The sequence below is a fragment of the Kwoniella mangroviensis genome (genome assembly GCF_000507465.2).
Source record: "Kwoniella mangroviensis CBS 8507 chromosome 1 map unlocalized Ctg01, whole genome shotgun sequence".
Lineage (NCBI taxonomy): Eukaryota > Fungi > Basidiomycota > Tremellomycetes > Tremellales > Cryptococcaceae > Kwoniella > Kwoniella mangrovensis.
In genome coordinates this window covers 1,737,003-1,756,541 of record NW_027062533.1, presented here as the reverse complement: position 1 = coordinate 1,756,541, position 19,539 = coordinate 1,737,003, and the positions used below count along the sequence as shown (strand labels likewise).

The following is a 19,539-nucleotide window of genomic DNA, read 5'->3' as shown; positions in this document are numbered from 1 at the left end:
CTGTATGTACATGATCGTTATGAGAAAGTGCGTATATCAAATGCAGGGTATGTATATCCCCTTCCATCATTCAATCTAATCAACTTCTTTAGCATCTCCCTCGGTCATGTCCACCTTAGCCTTTTCCAACCTCTTCCTCTCCCTCTCAGCGTATTTTCCCCTATTCCTCTCTTTGACCTGTCCAACACCTCTGAATCTCCATTTCCTTCTCTTTAACAACATCATCTCATAACTCTTCATATAAAAGGACAATCTACCTAAACTCTTGATATCATCGTTCTTGATCAACTTCTCATGTAAAACTTTGACATCGTTGAATAGCAAGTATGGCGGGACGTTTGCCTCGGGTGTAGAATTAGGTGTAATCAACTTGATCTTCAGTCCTTTCACTTCTGGAAGAGGTCTATAGGTTTTCAATATATCTTCAGGCGGGTATCGAACAAAGAACTCTTCGAGGATATGTAAGGATTTGGAAGGTTTGGAATCGTATAGTGCGAATAGACGAATAGCAGATTTCCAAATTCTCTCGATTTGTCGATCACCTAATCCCATTAACCACCTCTTTCGATCTTTCATTGACGGTTCACTGATCGTCTCCAATTCTTTGATGGCCTTGGTAGACCATGACAGATATTCTTCCCATATGGCCTGTCCCCATTCGAAAGCTACTGGTCTATCTGAATCTGTCATTCCCGCCCTAGTACCATGTGAGCACTTTTCTAGGATCTGCAGATAACTCCATCCATTCGGTCTAACAGTCCCTCTAGTGAGGTCGGATACAGCTGACCAAGCTTCTTCGTAGGCTTTCTTGGTGGCTTCGAGAGAAGGGGAGTGGATCATGTGCACAGAGATGTACGAGTTGATCAATTTTGGCCCGAGAACGACATCTTTGAATGGCAGATAAGTATCGGGATTGGGTGGTGAAGCAACGTCATGCAAGATTCGTTGGAAAAGCGCTGTAGCTTCTCGCAATGCGTCAGCGGATGATTGAGGTGTAAGAGGAAGATTAGATTGGGAATTCGATGGATCTTGTATAGCTTCCGATTTGCTTGAAGACGATTCGACAAGTTTCTCCATCACATCCACATCTAGCCATTCTTCATCCGTAACAGTCTTTTCTTCAAGTCGTTTCGCTTCGATCTCAGAACTGATCTGCCCATCTTCATCAAGTTCTTGTACAATTTCATCGTTATCTTTGACTTTGACTGCACCTCTCCTGACCAACGGCTTCCAACTAGCATACGTCATGAATATCCCACTCAACAAATTCGCATCCATCCCATCCCTCCATTCTTTCGAATTCAACATCTTCCCCGTTCTTGCCAATTTGAAAGTCTCAGTCAAAATCCACCTCGCTCTATTCAGATCTCCTGCTCGTTTCGTTCCTTCCAGCAGTCCAATGAAGGTTTCCAATGTAGGGACATATTGCGAAAACCTTGGTAAGCCATCTTCTTCCGACGAGAAGGGTGTATAGATGGCATCATGGTGCTTCGCCAGCATTTGACGTAATAGGTCGAAAGCCTCTAGGTAATCTTTCTTCGTAGATCCTAAGGCTCGAATGATCGCGCTGTATTCTTCTCTCGAGGGTTGGATCTTCTCATTCTCCGTCATTTCAATCCATAAATCCCTCGCGCGTTCAGGTTCAGGCTGAGCAGATTCTCCGCATGTTCTAATCATGGTAGTGTACAGTTCTCTAGAAGGCGTCGGATGAGCTGAAAGTCGCATATTGGCAAACAGATCCCATGCCAATGCTCGAGTATGTGCGTTGGGCTGAAACAATGGCGAGGGCTGAGTGAGATGTTGGAGGACGACTTGGTAAGAAGATTGAGGGTATGGTTGGCCAGCTTGTTCTGCTGAGGTGAGTTGAGCTATTGCATTCTGAGGTTGTGAGGGTGTATGACGTAAAAGCGATAGAATGAACAGGTCTTTATGCGAATCAGATATTGCCAGTTCACCTTTATCGTTCACATTCAGCTTTGGTCAGGTTCATGGTATCGCGGAATACTCACTGTTGGCCATCTCAGCCGTTAGTCTGCCTACATCATCTACTCTTCCGGCAGCAGCATCTACCTTGATGATTTCCTCGATCTTGGTCTCTTCGATAGGAGCACCGTGCAGCTGGGAACGCTGTGTCAGCTTGGCCTTTCCGTTCGTGTCTCAGTGGGATGCAAGCTTACAGTCATTACACCCAACAAAGCTTCTGCACCTCTAGCGTCACTTCTCTGGATCTACCAAGACACACAATGTCAATTGATTCGACATGGGGTATCTGGTGAGGTATTCATTCAACTCACAAACTCATGGAATAGTACACTCCATTCCCTCTTACTGACCAATCCTAGTGGTATATCTACGCCTTTTTGAGATTGTATAGCTCCGGCAGGTGATTTACTAGTCCCACTAGGTCCATCTTGTGGCACGCCCAGCCGAGCGAGAGCAGCGAATATCTTATAATGCTTTGGTGCCCTGCTCAATTCTTCATCTATCTTCATCAGTCCACTTTGTTGTTCGATGTCTCCGGAGCCTGTCAATCTGTTTTCCAGCTCATTCAGAATATCTTCCCTCTCCCTGATATCTAAAGGTAATTTCAGTTGTCCACCGGGTGATTCAATAGCAAGAACATCATCCTCTCTACTCTCTATTCCAGTCTGCACCAAATCAGCATAGAAATCCTTCAAATCCTCTTCAGTCAGCTCCGGTAAACCCTCAATTGCCTTTTTCGTCAGGCGATCTTTCAGTTGTCTATTTAGCGATTCGTCGGAAGGTAGTTGAGAGAGGGTCTCTTTGGTCAGAGGGATATATTCGGGGGGAGGTGGGGTTGATATAATGGGAAAGTACGAGTGGCCTCTGAAGAAGGTGGCAAGTGAGTGAGGTATGGGATAGATGGTGTAGGAGGTCGATCATAGCTATTCATGTTTTTAAGTTCATCGTTAATTGACGTAGCTGAGTGAAGGGGAATGGAATGGAACGACCGAGCTTACCTGTGCAGTAACCTTCTTGAACGGAGGGATCGCAGTCTAATTGCTTTCCTAGCAAGAGCTGACCCCATCATCTTGCTTCCCGTGCTTCTGATGATTTTCAAGTCAAGATGAACAAAGTGAATCTTGATCAACGATTCCAACATTTCATATGTGGTTCGGAAAAAAACATCCCTCGCAGAAGTCAACATCTATCGTAATCACGTGACTTGACTTTGCCACTCGTTTGGGATGTATTCGTTCATCAGAGTTCATCAAGCATGCAAATATACAAGTATACGACAGAAAATGTATATACCAAGATATAGAAAAGAAGACAAAGGCCTGACAATGAAACTAAATGTATATAAAATCTATGAAAACAATTATACGGGGTATACTAATCTAAAAATCGAAGAGCCACAAGGCTGGGAATGTATTCTAGATTATCTTACAATTGATTATGGTTGAGGAAGTGGTTTACCCTGTCACGATCAAATTGCATCAGCCTGTGTATCTCCCTAGTGGGCTCCAGAAGAAAAGACCGCTTACAGATGGAGGAGGGGGAGGCACCATACCTCCGCTCATGTTCATTGTCATAGGAGGTGGTGGACCACCAGGTTGAGGTAACGGTCTGCCCATGACTGGTGGCATCATAGGGTGCCAAGCTGCCCAGGCAGGTACACCAGCAGGTGGTTTACCTTTTCCTTGACCTTGTTGATTCTGGTTACCGCCGCCATCCTGAAGCAGATCGACATGAGCGACAAATCTTATGATAAAACGACATCCGGATACTTACCTTCTTCTCTTCCTTCTTAGGTTGGTTAGCAGGGTTCTTGGGTGCTCCAGCAGGGTATGGTATGACAGCCATCAAATCACTGTTGGCATATTTGATCAGCTCTGGATATGCGAAGGTTGTGGTGGAGCTGACTTACCCTGCGGATTGTCTACCCTTCATGAGCAATAATTCAGCCAACTCCATGTACAATGCTCTTCTTGATTCTCGTAGATCTCCGACCTCTTTGAGAAGCACTCGCACTTCACCCTATAGCAGAGTCAGCTTGGGACATGTGACCAAGCATCCATCAGCTGTACTTACAGAAAGTGCTTTTGAGAAGTCATCCAAGCTAACGATCAATCGATATCAGCGCATATACCTCGATATTTCACCGCAGAGTATAGAACTTACTACCCAGCCAAATTGAAACCAATTTGCTCCCTGGCAGCTGCTTTAGCAGCTTGTTGAGTTTGGGTGTGCTGGTTAGAATTCTGTTCCATGATCTCGAGGGCAAGCTTTCGTAAGAAAGCGGATTCGGACTCTCCCTTCTTGCTGTGGAAATGGAACCAGGAGGATCAGTTTCCCTCGCTGACCTTTCCGAGGAAGGTGAAAAAGACAGTCACTCACGCCAAGGCATCCAATATAGCTTGTGTACCTAATCCCACGAACAAGATAAGTAAGACAGGTCGTCGCGTTTAAACCCGTAGTAAGATAGAAACTCACCAGGCTTCTTCTCATTAACAACTTCTTTCTTCTTAGCTTCTTCCCTATCAAGCACCAACTTATCCAAAGCTTCGGTGATCTTCTTATCTCTAGCTGTTTTATCCGTTCTTCTCTTCTCTTGGGATTTAGCCTTCTCGTCATTGGCTGTCTTGGTGGCTTTACTATCAGTAGCGAGAAGGTCCTGCATTTTTGGCAGTCTTAGCGTATACAATAACTAGTCAAAATAGTGCAAAATGACTTACAAGTGCTTTCTGTAAGTTCGCCAAAGCCTCGACATTCTGACGATGCCTCTCTTCGGCCAGTTTCGCTTTTGCTTCCTTCTCTTTCAACTTCGCATCCCTTTCGGCCGCTTCTAGAGCTATTCACAGATATACAATCAGCTGTGACCCTTACGTACGCATATCTTTGAATTACTCACCAGCTTGTTCAGCTGCAGCTTTTTGTTTAGCTACGTGGTTGGATGATCATCAGCTATCGATTCCAGTTACAACGTCTGTCAGATGATTGCGCACCTGCTAGTTTCCTAGCATCTTCCATAGCATCCTCAGGTGAGTCACTCTTCTGACTTTTCGACAATTTACTTGGTGGGCCAGATTTCGGTTTATCTCCTGATCCAACCACGTCACCCATCTGCACTTCATCTCCTGGCCCACCAACAGCTTCAGTCTCAGGTGGTAAGCCCAATGATCCAGGTGGAGTAGGTTTAATGATCTTGGCTGACTTGTTGGATCTGGGTCCGGTAGGTGCGGTATGCTGTTTGGCAGCTTGACCTAATATTCCATCTTGGTGTTCACAAGGTTCGATCGGTACCCCACCGACAGCTCTAGGTCCATGAGGACAGCATACACTACAATGGCCTCTGCCTACTTCTGACTCTGCTGGTATACCAGTGTGTGTCGTATCTTTCTGAGCGATAGACCCCTTCTCCTTATCTGCGGCACTGATGGATGATTTATCCTTTTTACCAGTTGATGGTCGATCACCAGGAGGTGGAGGAGCGGACCCAAGTCCAGTTGGAGGTGCAGCGTCTTTAGGAGCACTGGCAGCTTGACTTGCTGGTCTACTGGGTATATAAGCTTTTCGACCATCCGGTAAGACGACCTCTTCCATGGTCATAGGAGCAGGTGTGGGTGCTTTCATCGATGGAGCAGGAGTACCAGTTCCGGAAGGAGGTCCGACTGGAATACTACTAACCACATTGGCGGGATCAGCAACGGGACCTTCGGCGAAAGTTGGCGGTTTCTTCTTGAGCTTGTTGGAACCGGAAGAAGCCACTGGATGAGTAGGTACATGAACAGTCGTTCCGGGTGGGTGAGCGGTGAGATCTCTACCTTCCATCAGCAGATCTTCCAGGGTAGGAGGATGGTCGACATGGGCTGTATCGCTGACTCTGGTCGATTTACCACTTCCTTGGGTAGGAACTGGTTTTCCGACGGTGGTGTGGTCGGAATGAGCTTTGGTATCGGCAGGGACCAGAGGAACACCCGGTGGAGGAGTTGCGGTAGTCTTCAGACTCTCGTTCGATTTAGGCTTTTTCAGAATTCCACTCCCGGCTGAAGCGGGTTTGTGGGTTGTTTCTTGGACTTTGGTTTCGGTAGCAGCTGGTACAGTCATCGGGACTTCCGCTACGGGCAGTACAGGGTGAGAGGCTGTCACAAGATCAGGTCCAACGGGTACATTGGCGAAGTCCGTAGCGGGAGGAGCAGAAGGTGTGTTTGCAGGAGCACCAGGAGTATCGGCAACGGTTGCAGGTCTGAAAAGTGAGACATCAGCATCACTACTCGGAATAATGATATATGAATAACTTACTTGATTTTGGGTGATTGAGAAGACTTTGAAGGTGTCGTAGCGACTTCCTTTGACGGTATTTTAGGATCCCAATGGACACCACTCTTACCACCAGTTGATGCTGAGGGAGGTCCAGGTACAGCACCTGTATCGGCCGGAGCGGCAGAGGCAGGTGGAGGAGCCACCATTCCGGTATCACTGACAATTGGTGCAGGTGCCTCAGCAACCGAGGGAACATTAGCAGCAGTTGTAGCAGGTGGAGGACCACCAGCAACAGACGCTGGTTTCTCCGTAGGAACGTTAGCAAGAGAAGTGGCTTTAGAGGGTTTAGGTGATTTCGGATGATTGGTGTCCCACACTGGTCTAGGATCAGATGGTACGTTACTTGCTGTTTGCGGTGGAGGAGCCTGAGCAGATGGCGCAGTAGGAGGGGGAACCACAGCAGAAGGATCAGCGTTTGAAACTCCCGGATGGACCGTATGAGAAGTGGATTCATTCTTCGAGTCGATGGGTACTGGTCCAGGAGCCACCGTTTGAGTTTCGTGAGAAGTCTTGGTAGAGGAGATATTCGGTGGTGCCTGTTCGACAACGCTTTGATGGTCAGATCTGTGGGTGCCGGGAGCAATGATAGGCATTGAAGGAACACCAGAAGCAGATGGAGTCACGGAAGCAGGAGGCGCAGCCGCTGCGATTGGCACGACAGTAGCAGCTTTACCAGCTGATGGATGAACGGAAGCCGAAGGACCAACACTAGGAGGCACAGCTGATATAGGTGCATCGCCCATTACAGTCGCAGGAGGCAGACCGGAGCCAGCGGGACCAGAACCAGCAGGAACCTGAGTATACGTTCGAGTGGTAGTATGCGTATGAGTAGGTAGCCCTCCATCAGCAGGTCGGGAGATGATCTAGAAGCATTACGATCAGCCGATTCGCTTTTGGGCAAACGTAGCTGCTGATGACTTACCTCTTCATGCTCTTCACGTATCAAGTGAGGTAGAGTAGGTGGAGCAAGACCAGATTCAGTTTGAATAGGTGACATGGAATGGGTGGAAAGAGGAGGAGGTAAGGTGAGCGGTTTCCCGGTTCTTTGGTTGAGTCTTGTCGACGGTGGGATGGTGCCTGGACCTGCAGCTGTTGGAACTGCAGTCGGCACCGAGATCGAGAGTGGAACGGTAGGAGGTGGGGGTGGGGACGTACCGGAAGCAGCAGCACCTCCAGATCCTGGTGCGGTCGGGACAGCAGTAACAGCGACATTCTCTTCTTCAGCTAGTACAGTTCCAGGTGGAGCCGATCCAGCAGGTAAAATAGAAGTCACCAATGGGACTGATCCGGGTGGAAGTGATCCAGGAGGAACAGTAGTAACCATGTCTCTTTCCAGCTCATCGACAACAGTGACCTCCTTATGACGACCACCGACTGGACCTTCTCGGATGACTTCTCGCTCTTTGATGACCTGTTTCTCTCGTCGAACGTCGGTGTTCGGTCCAAGGGCCGTGGGAGCCACAGTAGGAGCAGGTGTGCCCATTGTAGTAAGAGCAGGAGCAGGTGTAGGAAGAGGAGTAGGATCATCGAGTGTAGTAGGAATAGGCATAGGTGTCAGCTCAGGAGCTTCGGTACCGGAATCGCCCCTCATTGAGATGATCTCCTCTTCTTCGAAAATTCTTTCAGCAGGTGCAGGTGCCGGGACAGAAACTGGCGGTGGTGGCGCGGTCTTGCTCATGAGTTCTTCGACTATTATACAAGCGTTATAGTTAGTGTCGCTTCTTTCGGCCAGATGATCGGTGAAGAGACGCTAGTAGGTTGAGTAGACTCACTCTTCTCCTGAAGTTCAGCCAATCTTCTATCTTGTTCCATATCTTTCGCAGTTTCCTCAACTTTTTCATCCAGTTCCATCATAGGTGTACCAGGAGCAGCGACCGACGGAGCTCCTTTGATTCCATCTACGATCTTACCGCCAACCATGACCGTTCCATCGGGCAAGATTCTACCCTCGACATGTGAGGCAGACACAGGCGGTGGTGGTGGGGGTGGTGCACCAGGAGTGACAGGTGCAGGAGCACCTCTTATTCCATCGACGATATCTCCATTATCAAGCATGACAGTTCCATCAGGTAAGACTCGAGCGTGAACATGTTTAGGTTTGATCTGTTCTCTCAATGCTGCTATATCACCTAAAATTTCAGCTAATTGATTTTGAGTTGCCATAGTTCCATCGGCAATCTGGTCGCTCATTCCATGGAGGTATCTGGACATTTCGTTTTGTTGTTCGCCTTGAGCAGCGGCCAGTGTTTGAGTATTACCCAGAGCACGTCTGAAACTGTCGTCCTGATATCATGAAGAATAGTCAATGTACTGATTCCTTTTACGAACAATGTAGTAACACTTACTGTACCAACTTGAGAAGCGGAAAGAGGTATAGGTGGCAAATCAGCAGTCATCGCATGTTCCGTGGGCATGTGTATCGGTTCTTGAAGTACGATCGTAGGAGCAGCGGGAGTAACGATCTCTTCAGTAGTGACAGATGTGACAGATGGAGTCGTAACAGTAGATTCAGTAGTAGTATTTCCGAGACCAGTATCGACAGTGGTGGTATTTCCAGAAGGTGGTCTGGGAACACCCATTGACGTAGGACCACTAGGAGGAAGACCAGCATTACCATATCGAGCAGCAGCGGGGAGACCATAATCGCCTGTAGTCGAGTTGACACCAGGAGGGAAAAAACCGTTTCGACGAAGAGAAGGATTAACATTCTACAGCATGGAAGATCAGTAATTGCATGGTCAGGCATGAAGGCTGAAAAAATTTACAGGACCGATCGGACCACCAAAACCGGGCATTCCAGGACGTAGACCAGGCATAAACGGACCCATACCCTAGTATAATAGATCAGTAAAGTCTATCATGTCAAGTAAAGTAGACTTACAGGACCAGGAATTCCCATTGGTCCAGGGAACATACCCATTGGACCCATAGGCCCCATAGGTCCAGGAGGGAAACCACGTCGGAAGCTGTATTTCCCATACAATCAGTCGTCTAATTCAATGATATCGGATATGATCGACTTACTAGGTAGTAGAAATCGGATCACGAACACCAGCAATTCTAGGCAACGAAGGCCTAGGCACATCAGTCATGCCGGGACCAGGGATAGGAGGAGGAGGCATTCCGGGAGCAGGCGCGAAACCAGGTCTCATACCAGATTGAGTAGGTTGGTACGGTGGCATGTTCCGAGGCGAGTTCACAGGCGTAGGTAGATCGACAGGTTGAGGCGGTGGTCCAGGTCTATAAGGTCCTCTTTGGATACCCTCATCGGCATATTGTCCATTATCATTTTGATAATCATCATCAGTTCGGTACGGTACGGGAGGTTGAAGCGGCGTCTGTTGGGGTGTCATTTCCCTTGGTGCAGGAGGTGGAGTAGGTTCATATTCAGTCATCGCCTCGGGTTGTGGCTCAGGTGTTGGTTCATACTCCGGTTCGGGTTCAGGTTCAGGCTCGTATTGTTGTTCAGGTTCTTCTTCATAGTACTCCTCTTCTTCAGGTTGTTCTTGGATAGGAGCAGGTTGAGGAACATATTGAGGTTGGACAGGCTGTTGAGCAGGAATCGGACCTTGTCTGGGTCGTTGACCTGCCAAATGACGAGGGAATTGAGGTTGACGAGAGATGAACTCCTCAGGTGGCGTATCAGGCGGTAATCCAGACAAAGCGAATTCTTCATCAAACTCTGGTTCAGGTATTTCACCTTCCATCAGCTTAGATGAGACTTCGCTCATTGGTCTTCTCCGTCGTCTGTCAAAGCTCGATGCAATCGAGTTGGCCGGAGCGTTTCTACCTCTTGCACCAAATTCACTACCATATACGCTATCGCCTCCTTCATACATCGATCCCTCTCTCGTACCTTCAGTCTTAGGCGTGGCGGGATAAGAGGAAGGGTACATTCTCTTCTCCTTTTGTGGCAACGGCAGTTCATCTGCGAACTCGCTATCTCCAACACGCTGAAGTACCCTCTTGAGTAGATCTTCGAGTCGAGCCATACCTGGTCCTCTATCAGGCAGTTCGACATCGAAGCTTCTCCTTCGGTTCATCTCTTGGGCCAATTCGTCTTGTCGACCCAAGAGATCTTCTTGTCTCCCGATGAGGGTACCAAGCAAATTTCTGAGGTCATCGAATTGCTGATTGATCACTTCAGGTATAATCAGTGGTGGCGGAGTGACGGGTCGTGCAGTCGAAGTCGACGAGGTGGTTGAAGTGATCGATGAAGGTGATGATGGAGGTGAGTCATCGGGATCTTTCGAAGGAACAGGTGGTGGACCGTCTCTGTCTGCTAAAGCGGTTTGATTCTCCGCTATTTGGTTGACCTTTCGCTCGATCCGATCAAGCTGATTACCAACTCGAGTGTTTTGACCGTGCTTGGCTTGTTCCTGACCTTGCAAGAAGTTCTACGAAGCTTGACATCAGCTTGACTGACTTTACAGGACATGTAATTAGATTCCACTCACGAGCAACCTATTGACATCACTTCCGGTAGCCAGATCTCTCGTCGTCGCCGTCATCATAGTACTGGACACATCGGTAGTTGGTGATCTCGATGTAGCAGGAATAGAAGAGGGGAAAGAAGGCGAAGGAGGTGGCATTTGCCGGATCTGAGGAGCCACGACGACTGGAGAAGGCGGTGCGGCAGGTTGTGGCGCAGGTAGAGCAGGAGATAAGGATAATGCCGGAGGTGGGACTCTTGCGATCCGTCGACTAGGTATCGTCGAGGCTGTCGAGACACCCTCCGGCTCACCAGGCTTGAACGATAATGGTGGAGGAGCTTCAGCTCTGATAGGAGCTGTCTGAGAAGTCTTCGCGGTGTAATACGATCTGACAGATACATCTATCAGCTGCTGGTCAAGGGAATCGAGCAGAGTGAGCTCACTGAGTAGCAGGTACAGTAGTATAGTTCGAAGGTAAAGTCTGCCAGTCTGTAGCATTCGAATACACAGTCTCTCTAGCACCAGTATATATCGTATTCTCCCTAGCAGTGCCCAAAGGAGTCCTCGATGTTTGATCGAACGTTCGAGCCGTATAGGCAGTTCTAGAGGGTGTAGGTGCAGTGGTAGCAGTTGTGTATTTCGATTTAGTCCTTCTCGAAACACTACTGCCATTGGAAGATCTTCTTTCCAAGTCAGCTAGCAGCTCATCATCCGAGTCGGGATGAGAGATCTGGGTCCAAGCTCTACTACCTCTTCTCGAGGTAAGACCGTCCGTTAATCGATCCGAACTCGAATGTGCATCCGAAGAAGCTGTTCTAGATATAGGTGGAGGAGGTGCAGTTTCCCATTCTGATGATCTGGGTGATCTACTGGGTGTTGTAGGTGCGGTACCCATCGAACCGGTATATCGAGGATCGGTAGTGGCGGTAGCATATCGAGTTGCAGGTGGTCGTTCGTGATATTCTGATCGTTGGAGATCAGCTTCGTTAGCGGTACCATATTCTGACGCTGGTCGGCCTGGTGCTTGAGCAGTAAAGTAGCTATCACCCTGAGTGGCGGTAGGGTATACTGAAGGTGTTCTAGCAGATTCAGCGTAAGTTGGTACTGGTGCGTCATGCAATGAATACCTTGTTGGACTCGAGGGAGTCGACGAAGCTTTGGTACTTGTGTTGCCAGGTGAAGCGGTAGAGTAGTGGGAATCTCGAGATGGCACAGGTGGAGGAGCCGTAGCGAAGGAAACTCCTGAGCTCCTTGACATACGAGAAGAAGATCGATCTCCCGGAGGTGGAGTATGGAAAGGGGATCCAAGCAATCCAGATGCCGCAGTATATCCTTCGGTACCATTTCGAGCACTTCCGAAAGGATGAGTGGGGGCTGTCAGACCGGTGGTGATAGTCTGCTGAGCTGTACCATATGGAGATCGTCCTTCATCGGTAGGAGGTGCACTTGGGGAAGCACCTGAGATAGCTACCTGAGGAACTCCTGCGGGTGTATAGCGTACAGGGTCCGAAGGAGATGGGCCTCGAGGAGTGTGTGCCGAAGTGACTGAGGTCCATGGCTGAGCAGTACTTGCTGGAGTGGGTCCGGTGTGGCCTGAGTGCTCGATGCTGAACTGCTGAGCGGTACCCATCGGTGCAGACAGACTTGGTGGTGCTACTGCGGTTTGACTCGAGATCGAGGAGAATTGCTGAGCTGTACCCATCGGGGTAGGTGTGTTAGGACCAGGCACGGCAGTGTGACTTGAAGGAGTCGACATTCCTCGAACGGTTGCTGCAGGAGTTTGAGCTTGAGAGCCTGGTTTAGCAGTGCAGCTTGAAGCTGTGGGAGAGAAAGCCTCGGCTGTTGCTTGTTCGGAAGGTAGTGGTCTAGCAGTACCAGGTGAGGCAGTGGTCCAAGGTTCGGTGGTCGTTAGAGGCGTCTGAGCACCAGGCTGAGCTGTAAACAAGGATGGAGAAGATGGTCCATCCCGAGTAGTAGCTGCAGGCTTTGCTGAACCAGGTCGACCAGTATATACCGAGGCAGAAGAAGGTATACCTCTAGTGGTCCCAGCCGGGGTGGAAGATCCAGGTTGAGCAGTCCACGCTTGTTCGGAGAGAGGTCGAGTGATAGTCGCAGGAGTGACAGCGTACATGGACTGACCTGAATGGAAGTCTTTCGCAGATTGATAATCGCCAATGGTCGAAGGTGGTCCGTGAGGAGCGGTATATGTGGATTGACCTGAGCTAAAGTCTTTTGCAGATTGGTAACCACCGACAGTCGAAGGGGCTGGTGGCGGAACAGTATGAGCAGACCATGGCTGGCTGGAGGAAGCAGGAGTTCCCATTGCTGCAGTATACACCGACAGAGGTTGGTCGACAATCGTAGGCGTAGGAGCTATTTCTGACCTTGCATTGGTGTATATGGATCGACTTGACAAAGGTTGACTGACAGTACCGGGAGTGGCAGTATTATACTGTGAAGAAGTGCCCCCAAGAGATTGAAATCCAGTAGCAGGAGTCTGGAAGTTCGACGAACCTTCTGAAGGGGCACTGAAGAGAGTTGGTGGTTTGATACCGTGAGCAAAGGTAAAATCCCTTGACAAAGGTCTTTCAGCATTTTCAGCAGTGAGGGGTACATCTTGAATACCAGCGCCAGTCGTAGTCCTTGGAGAAAGAGGGATATCTTTCTCAGGTAAAGGAGGAGCGGAAACTTCCTTGAGATCAGCTTCACTGGTTACTCTTCTTAGACTTCTAGTCCGCTCTAATCCACCAGCAGCGAGTTTCCTACTACCTCGTTGCACGATCGGAGCATGAAGACCACCAGAAGTCTCGATGACCGCATCATCGGTAGTATACAGTGGGTGAGAACCGGTACTGCTCGGCAGAGGTGAAGAAGGAACTGTCTGGCTTCCTTCAGTAGGTGTAAAGTGGGTAGAAGCTGAACCACCTGCTTCCGAACCATGATCGGACGATGATCGATTGGCTCGAAGGGATGCTGAAGGTGCAGCTCGAGTTCGTTCAAGTACTGTCCAAATAGCGTTGACCCATCGAACTAGTCATGAATCGTCAGCCCGATTATGTACTGTATGATCTGTATATCTTCAAAACTGACCTCGATCTCTAGCACTATCACATGCCAATCTTTCAACTCCATCATCGTAGACCTACCAGAGAATAATCATCAGCTATTGGAAAATCTTATTCAAATCAGCTGACCCACAAGTTTGAAGGGATAAAGGCTATCTGCCAATGGACCCTGTCTTCTCGCAGCAGCAGCACCAATGTCATCCCCAGCCATAGGATTATTCGGACTATAGGTAGAAGCGACCTCTGCCAACAAATTTACAATCAGCTTGAACTGTTTGTCAGATATTTGATTGAGCAACTGGACTAACCATCACAAAACTCTAGATCCAAAGTCACGGTGGCTCTTCCCTTATCGCTTACCCAATTCAATTCCAATCCTTCATTATACAATCTACCATCCGCTTGTACCCACTTGAAATTGGGTCTGGAATCTTGATCATGCACATTCAGATAATACAATGCTCCCGTTTTGATAGGCTATTAAACGAGTCCATTATCAGCTGAGGATCTAACAAAGCTAGCGAAGCTGAAGGTAAGTAATACTTACATCCCCGGTCAATTGTTTAGGTTCAGAAGATTTCTTATCGCTCCTCAAACTACCTGATCTACTAGGAGCTTCCTCGCCCTTCCTCTCCTCGTGTATATCACTACTCTTTTCCGACCTCTTCTCTTCTTCCTCCTGCTCTCTTTCTCTTTGTTCAGAGGATTTTTCTTTTTCATGAGAGTCTTCAGCTTGTTCAGCCAGTTCTCTTTCATTCCTCCTCCGCCTTCTGATAGATACATTCCAACCTTTATCGCCCGTACCACTCCTGAACAGTCCCGAAGCACCATCGTTACCTGGACTAGCTCCAAGGCCAGATGATCCGGAAGGTCTTTGAGATATGGTACCCGATCTAGCTCTCCAGGAAGCTATCATACCTCTTACTTGAGAGAGAGGAGAGGGTGGTTTGGGTGGTGGAGTAGGACCGGAAGAGGCCGTTGGTAGTCCTCGGAACGATGATGGTGGGACATGATCACCAATTCCAAAAACCGGCTTGACTCCTTCGTTAGGTAGACCTGCTATTCTCGAAGTGGGAGCTGAAGAAGTTTTTAAGGGAGTAGATTTAGAGGGAGAAGTAGGAACGAATTTGGGTTGAGGTGGCGGAGCGGCACTATCTCCTCTAGATTCGAACATCTTGATGAGATCCGAAGTCTTTTTAGGCGTACCCTGAGGTGTACCAGCTGCACTACCTGGAGCAGTACCCGTACCAGTCGAGAAAGCTGATCGAGGTCCCTTGACAGGTGATGAAGGTACTTTGGTGGGACTGGGCGGTAAAGGATATTTGCCTGCTATCGTCGATGCAGAAGCTGAACCAGCTTTTGAAGGACCTTCTCGATACGCACCAGGGAAAGTAGGCGATAAGGTCTGTGAATGAGAGTTTGAACGCCCATGAGAGCTTGTGGGTGAAGATGACTTCTCCGTTCGTTCTGTGACAGTAGATAGTCTCGATAAATTACCGTGCTGGTAGTTCCCCAGACCAGGTGAAGTGGGTGGTTGAGGGTTCATGTTGATTCCCAATCCGACTAGAGGTTGTCTGATAGGCATAGGATGGAAGGTGCTTGGAGGTAAGTATGGATTGGTTGATGAGGAAGACGACGACGAGGGTGCGAATGGAAGTCTTGTAGGGATAGGATTTGCCAAAGCGTCAAGTTGTGATAAGACACCATCGTACGCTGCATCGATAGTTGCTGTGGATTGGCCGGTAGCTTGAGGGGGGATAGGGTAGGAAGATTCGAAGGATTGAGCAGGTGGAGCTGAGTCAAAGGTTTTGATGGTAAGTATCAGTATTGGGTATTTCCAATGGTAATCGCTAGTAAGACTCACCCTCGTTGGAGAATATACCACGAGGTCCAAGCGAGAGTTCATTTCTTTCAAAGTCTTCACCAAACAGCTGTCCTCTATTTGGCGGCAAGAGCGGCGAACCAAGATCTGAATGTTGTTGTCGAGTCGATCCTGCTGGACGTTGAGGTGAAGGAGAGGTAGTTCTAATCTCAATATCGATATCTGGATTGATGGTCGCTGTAGAAGTATCCCCGGCGGTAGCAGTGAGATACTCTACTTCCGCTTCATCATTGTCATTGTCGTCGGAAAGTACACCTCTTGGAGTCGCCCATTCAGGAACTGAATTGGGAGAATGAGGAGCAGAAGATGATGAAGAAGGTTGTTCGAATGTTGATAGTAAAGCTGCGAAATCGGGATGGGGTTGATCAGGCGATGAGCGCCATCTCCTCGGTGTAGGTGAAATAGGAGGTGAGGGCATGGTGAGGGATACTACCAGCTATGCCCTCTTTGGTAGATCTCACTATGGGATGATACTAGAATAGCTATGAGAAAAATTAATGTCAATATATCATATGGACGAAAGAATGATCAGTTGCAGAATTGTGAAGAAAGAAGAAGGAGATGTTATTTTGGGAGATGGCCAGAGCGTAGGTGTTGATGGCGAGGACGTGAATACCTTTTGCTATTCGAGTTGTTTACATCCCATCAAGGGTCGATGAGAGATATGTAAACAAGATTAATGATGGTGTACACACGGACACACAGACATGTGTTAGGTCCTTTGGTAACTTAGTACGGAAAACTTTGACCATGTAGAACATCGTTCAACCATCTACACTTTGAAGGATCCACGATGGTGCCGAGGAGGTGCTGGACCTCTGATCCCTGTTTTCGCATAGCAGATCTTCGTACTAGTGATGAAATATCAAGAATGATTGGCAGTCTTCGTATTGAGTTGTTGGACATGATCACCTGGGCAGGAGGTGTAATTCATGATGTCTGCTTTACCATGTTGTCGTGACCATCAAGTTCGCATTGACCGTCATCCAAAGGATGCGCGTCGTCATCACCTGCACTACAGCTTAAGACGCGTTTCTCGTGCTGTTATGAATCGAAAGAGACTTTATCTGTTGGCGTGTAATGTGTTGTGTTGATCGTGACGTGTCTGAAAAGTATGCGGTGTATCTCATCTACACAAACAACCTTGTGTATTCACTACGTCTTCCATATCCCAGCCGCGTCTTGAATTCCATAATCACACTGTCAAGCACGTTCGATTAATATTGCATGTGTTGGTGGATATCGAGGTTTCAGTATGATACGACATATGCTTAGAATATAATGACATATGGATGCGATGAATCTACTGAGAGACAAGTACAATTCGTGATTTCGTCGTTCTCGTTCATCGAAAAAGGAGACTGCAGCACATTTTACCGAGGATTGTCCGTGGGCGTGGCAAAGAACCACATCTCACTAGCCAAAACACGCTAGCTATCGATCATACAGTACAACACATATGCACATGCATGAACTATGAGACATGAGCTGCATCTCCTATCAACAAAAGAACCGCCTATTTCTGCTCGACGATGACAGCCTCTGCGACGTTGATGACATCAGGTCAGCTATTATTTTTGAAAGATCGAAAGCGCCAAATGGTTACTCACTCTTCCTCTCAGCTTTAGGCTTCTCCCTTCCTTTCCTACTATGTTCCCTCCTCCTATCTTCCTTGACCTTCCTACTCTCTATCATGTCTCTCTTCAACTTCGTAGCATTATGTATACTCTGAGGAACATGTCTTCTATCTTTGATGGATCGGACACCCTTTTCAGCAGAATACCTCTCAACAAGTTTCTGTCGATGCTCAATCGCCTGTCTCTCTTTACTCGATACCACACCGAGTTTCTTGGATGCATTGGATTTCCATATCCTCACGTTACCGTCGTCAGAGGCCGAGAGGACGAAATCTGCTGTAGGGGTGTAGGTGACATCAAATACTCTATACAACGATAAACAGAAAATTAGCATTGTTAACTCCTAGGTTGATCGTACTTCACGCCATGTGAAGAGAAGTTGGCTGAAAAGCAACATCTCCTTTCGGACACTCACCTCTGCATTCGCTTAGTATGATACACGTCCCTCGATTTACCAGATTCCCTATTCCACAATCTGACTGTTCGATCATATGAACCAGACACGAACTCTTCGCCCGTAGGACCTACAAGGGATAGTATTAGTTGCAAGATTCTCTCGCTCAAGATATTGTTGCGACTCACTCCAATCACAACCCATGACTCCTCCGACATGACCTTTGTATATCTGACTAGGCGAATTGAGGTTTCTGATATCGAAAGTATACAAATTATGATCTTCACTTGCTAGTAACATTGTTGTCGGGAGGGTAGGACACCATGATATATCGTTTGATACGAACTACAATGGAAAGGATGAAAATTATCAGTTATCTGGACTTCCATACCAATTAAAGCAATTGTAGATAATCCGTGAGGTTTCTCCTTCCTCGCAATCCTCTTCCCCCTCTCAACCGTTCTTTCTATATTCTTTTGGTTGGAATCCCAACTCACCTGCATCACTATCCTTCTCTCCGCTTTACCCGTCCGAATATCATACAAACACATCGTCCTATCATTCCCTACACTTGCCAATACATTCGTTTCACTCTGATTGAACTTCACTTGATTCACAGTTTCGAGCGAACTACCAAATTGTAAATTTGACAAGGCAGCTGATCGATTTTCATCCCAAATCTGTACGGTGTTACTTGCAGTAGCGAATACCGAATCAGTTTGATGATGATCTATACCGTTCAATCCATTTTTATTCGTATATACCATTTTAGGTTCTAAGTTTTCTCCTAATTTATCTCTTTTGGCAAAATCCAAATTCAATCCACCCCCTTCTTCCTCTTCATCAAAGTCCACGTCCATATCCAAGCCATTTTCACCAATTGCACCAGCTTGATCTAAATGTTGTTGATGTCCTGCAGATCCAAAACCACTAGCGAATTCTGATCCTTGGAATAACTCTTTATCCCTTATTCCAGGTGCGAATGCTTCTGATCTCCAAATCTTGATTGTACCATCTAATTTTCCAGCGGTTATCATCCCTCTTTGACCATCGTGAGATTCGGATGTCCAACATATCCCACCTACCATACCTTTATGCGCATGAGGGATCTTCAATAGTGGTCTTCGAAGTGTCAACGAATGGACGATGACTTCTCCATCACCCCCTCCTCCGGCTACTACTCCGACCCTCCTCGAATCTTTCCCAAGACAATAGACACCATCTTGATGTCCACCTAGGGCATCTACGAAGGGCTTGGCGAACATCCTGTCCATCTTCACTGCAGTGAGTGCTCGGGCGTACTCTCGAGGTTTCTGGAATGGATGTAAGTGAGGAGCGAGATTGCGCTGTAATGGATGAGGAGAGGTGGATGAGGATGGCATGTGATCATCGAGTGATCGAGAGATCATTTTTATTTTCTGTAAGACGTCGAACAGGAGGATGTCAGCTCTTTCATGTTGGGTTTGGCAGAGACAGCTGTACTCACGACCATGTTGAATGTCTTCACGCCTTTTAGCGCTTATTTGAGTTGAGATACTATAGAAGCCTTGAGCTTCGATTCTGCTATATCTCTTCTGTTCTGGTGTATGCAGTGTTGTTGACTTGTGATGTGATTCTCTTTACAGACAGATGATCATCATCGTAAACTTGTCAACAAATTTAATCTTGCCTTTGGCCAAAATCTCTGAGCGTTGCCGCTGAGATCTAGCTTCGCCACGTGGTCAAATTCCGATGTGGCATTTCGTTGAACCATGATAAGTACGGGCGGAGCTTGATCATGGATGTACGGTCGGATCATGAGTTAACCGGTTGGTACACCATGTCATCTGCAGATACACAC

At 47.7% G+C, this 19,539-nt stretch overlaps 3 protein-coding genes across 3 annotated transcripts; all 3 read right to left on the bottom strand.

The window, feature by feature from the left end:
* Positions 1–75: 75 nt before the first annotated feature.
* Positions 76–3,052, bottom strand: I203_100645 (uncharacterized protein; the record flags this gene model as incomplete). Its single annotated transcript, XM_065516694.1, has 6 exons — positions 76–1,955; positions 2,010–2,118; positions 2,178–2,228; positions 2,295–2,782; positions 2,839–2,906; positions 2,982–3,052. 6 exons carry the CDS (start codon positions 3,050–3,052, stop codon positions 76–78), a joined length of 2,667 nt encoding a protein of 888 aa, XP_065373512.1.
* A 366-nt stretch (positions 3,053–3,418) lies between these two features.
* I203_100644 (uncharacterized protein) lies at positions 3,419–16,086 on the bottom strand (the record flags this gene model as incomplete). Its single annotated transcript, XM_065516693.1, has 26 exons — positions 3,419–3,442; positions 3,510–3,698; positions 3,757–3,835; positions 3,893–4,002; positions 4,057–4,084; positions 4,147–4,287; positions 4,363–4,390; positions 4,459–4,639; positions 4,701–4,816; positions 4,877–4,906; positions 4,971–5,834; positions 5,943–6,211; positions 6,268–7,151; positions 7,211–7,977; positions 8,061–8,571; positions 8,634–8,996; positions 9,054–9,119; positions 9,170–9,254; positions 9,313–10,685; positions 10,746–11,109; positions 11,165–13,751; positions 13,812–13,863; positions 13,920–14,029; positions 14,095–14,263; positions 14,334–15,580; positions 15,651–16,086. 26 exons carry the CDS (start codon positions 16,084–16,086, stop codon positions 3,419–3,421), a joined length of 11,073 nt encoding a protein of 3,690 aa, XP_065373511.1.
* A 1,098-nt stretch (positions 16,087–17,184) lies between these two features.
* Positions 17,185–19,108, bottom strand: I203_100643 (uncharacterized protein; the record flags this gene model as incomplete). The annotated part of the gene is made up of 5 exons (XM_019150081.2): positions 17,185–17,210; positions 17,279–17,610; positions 17,721–17,829; positions 17,888–18,044; positions 18,197–19,108. The coding sequence occupies 5 exons, from the start codon at positions 19,106–19,108 to the stop codon at positions 17,185–17,187; spliced, it is 1,536 nt and encodes a 511-aa protein (XP_019000777.2).
* Between the last annotated feature and the right edge of the window lie 431 nt (positions 19,109–19,539).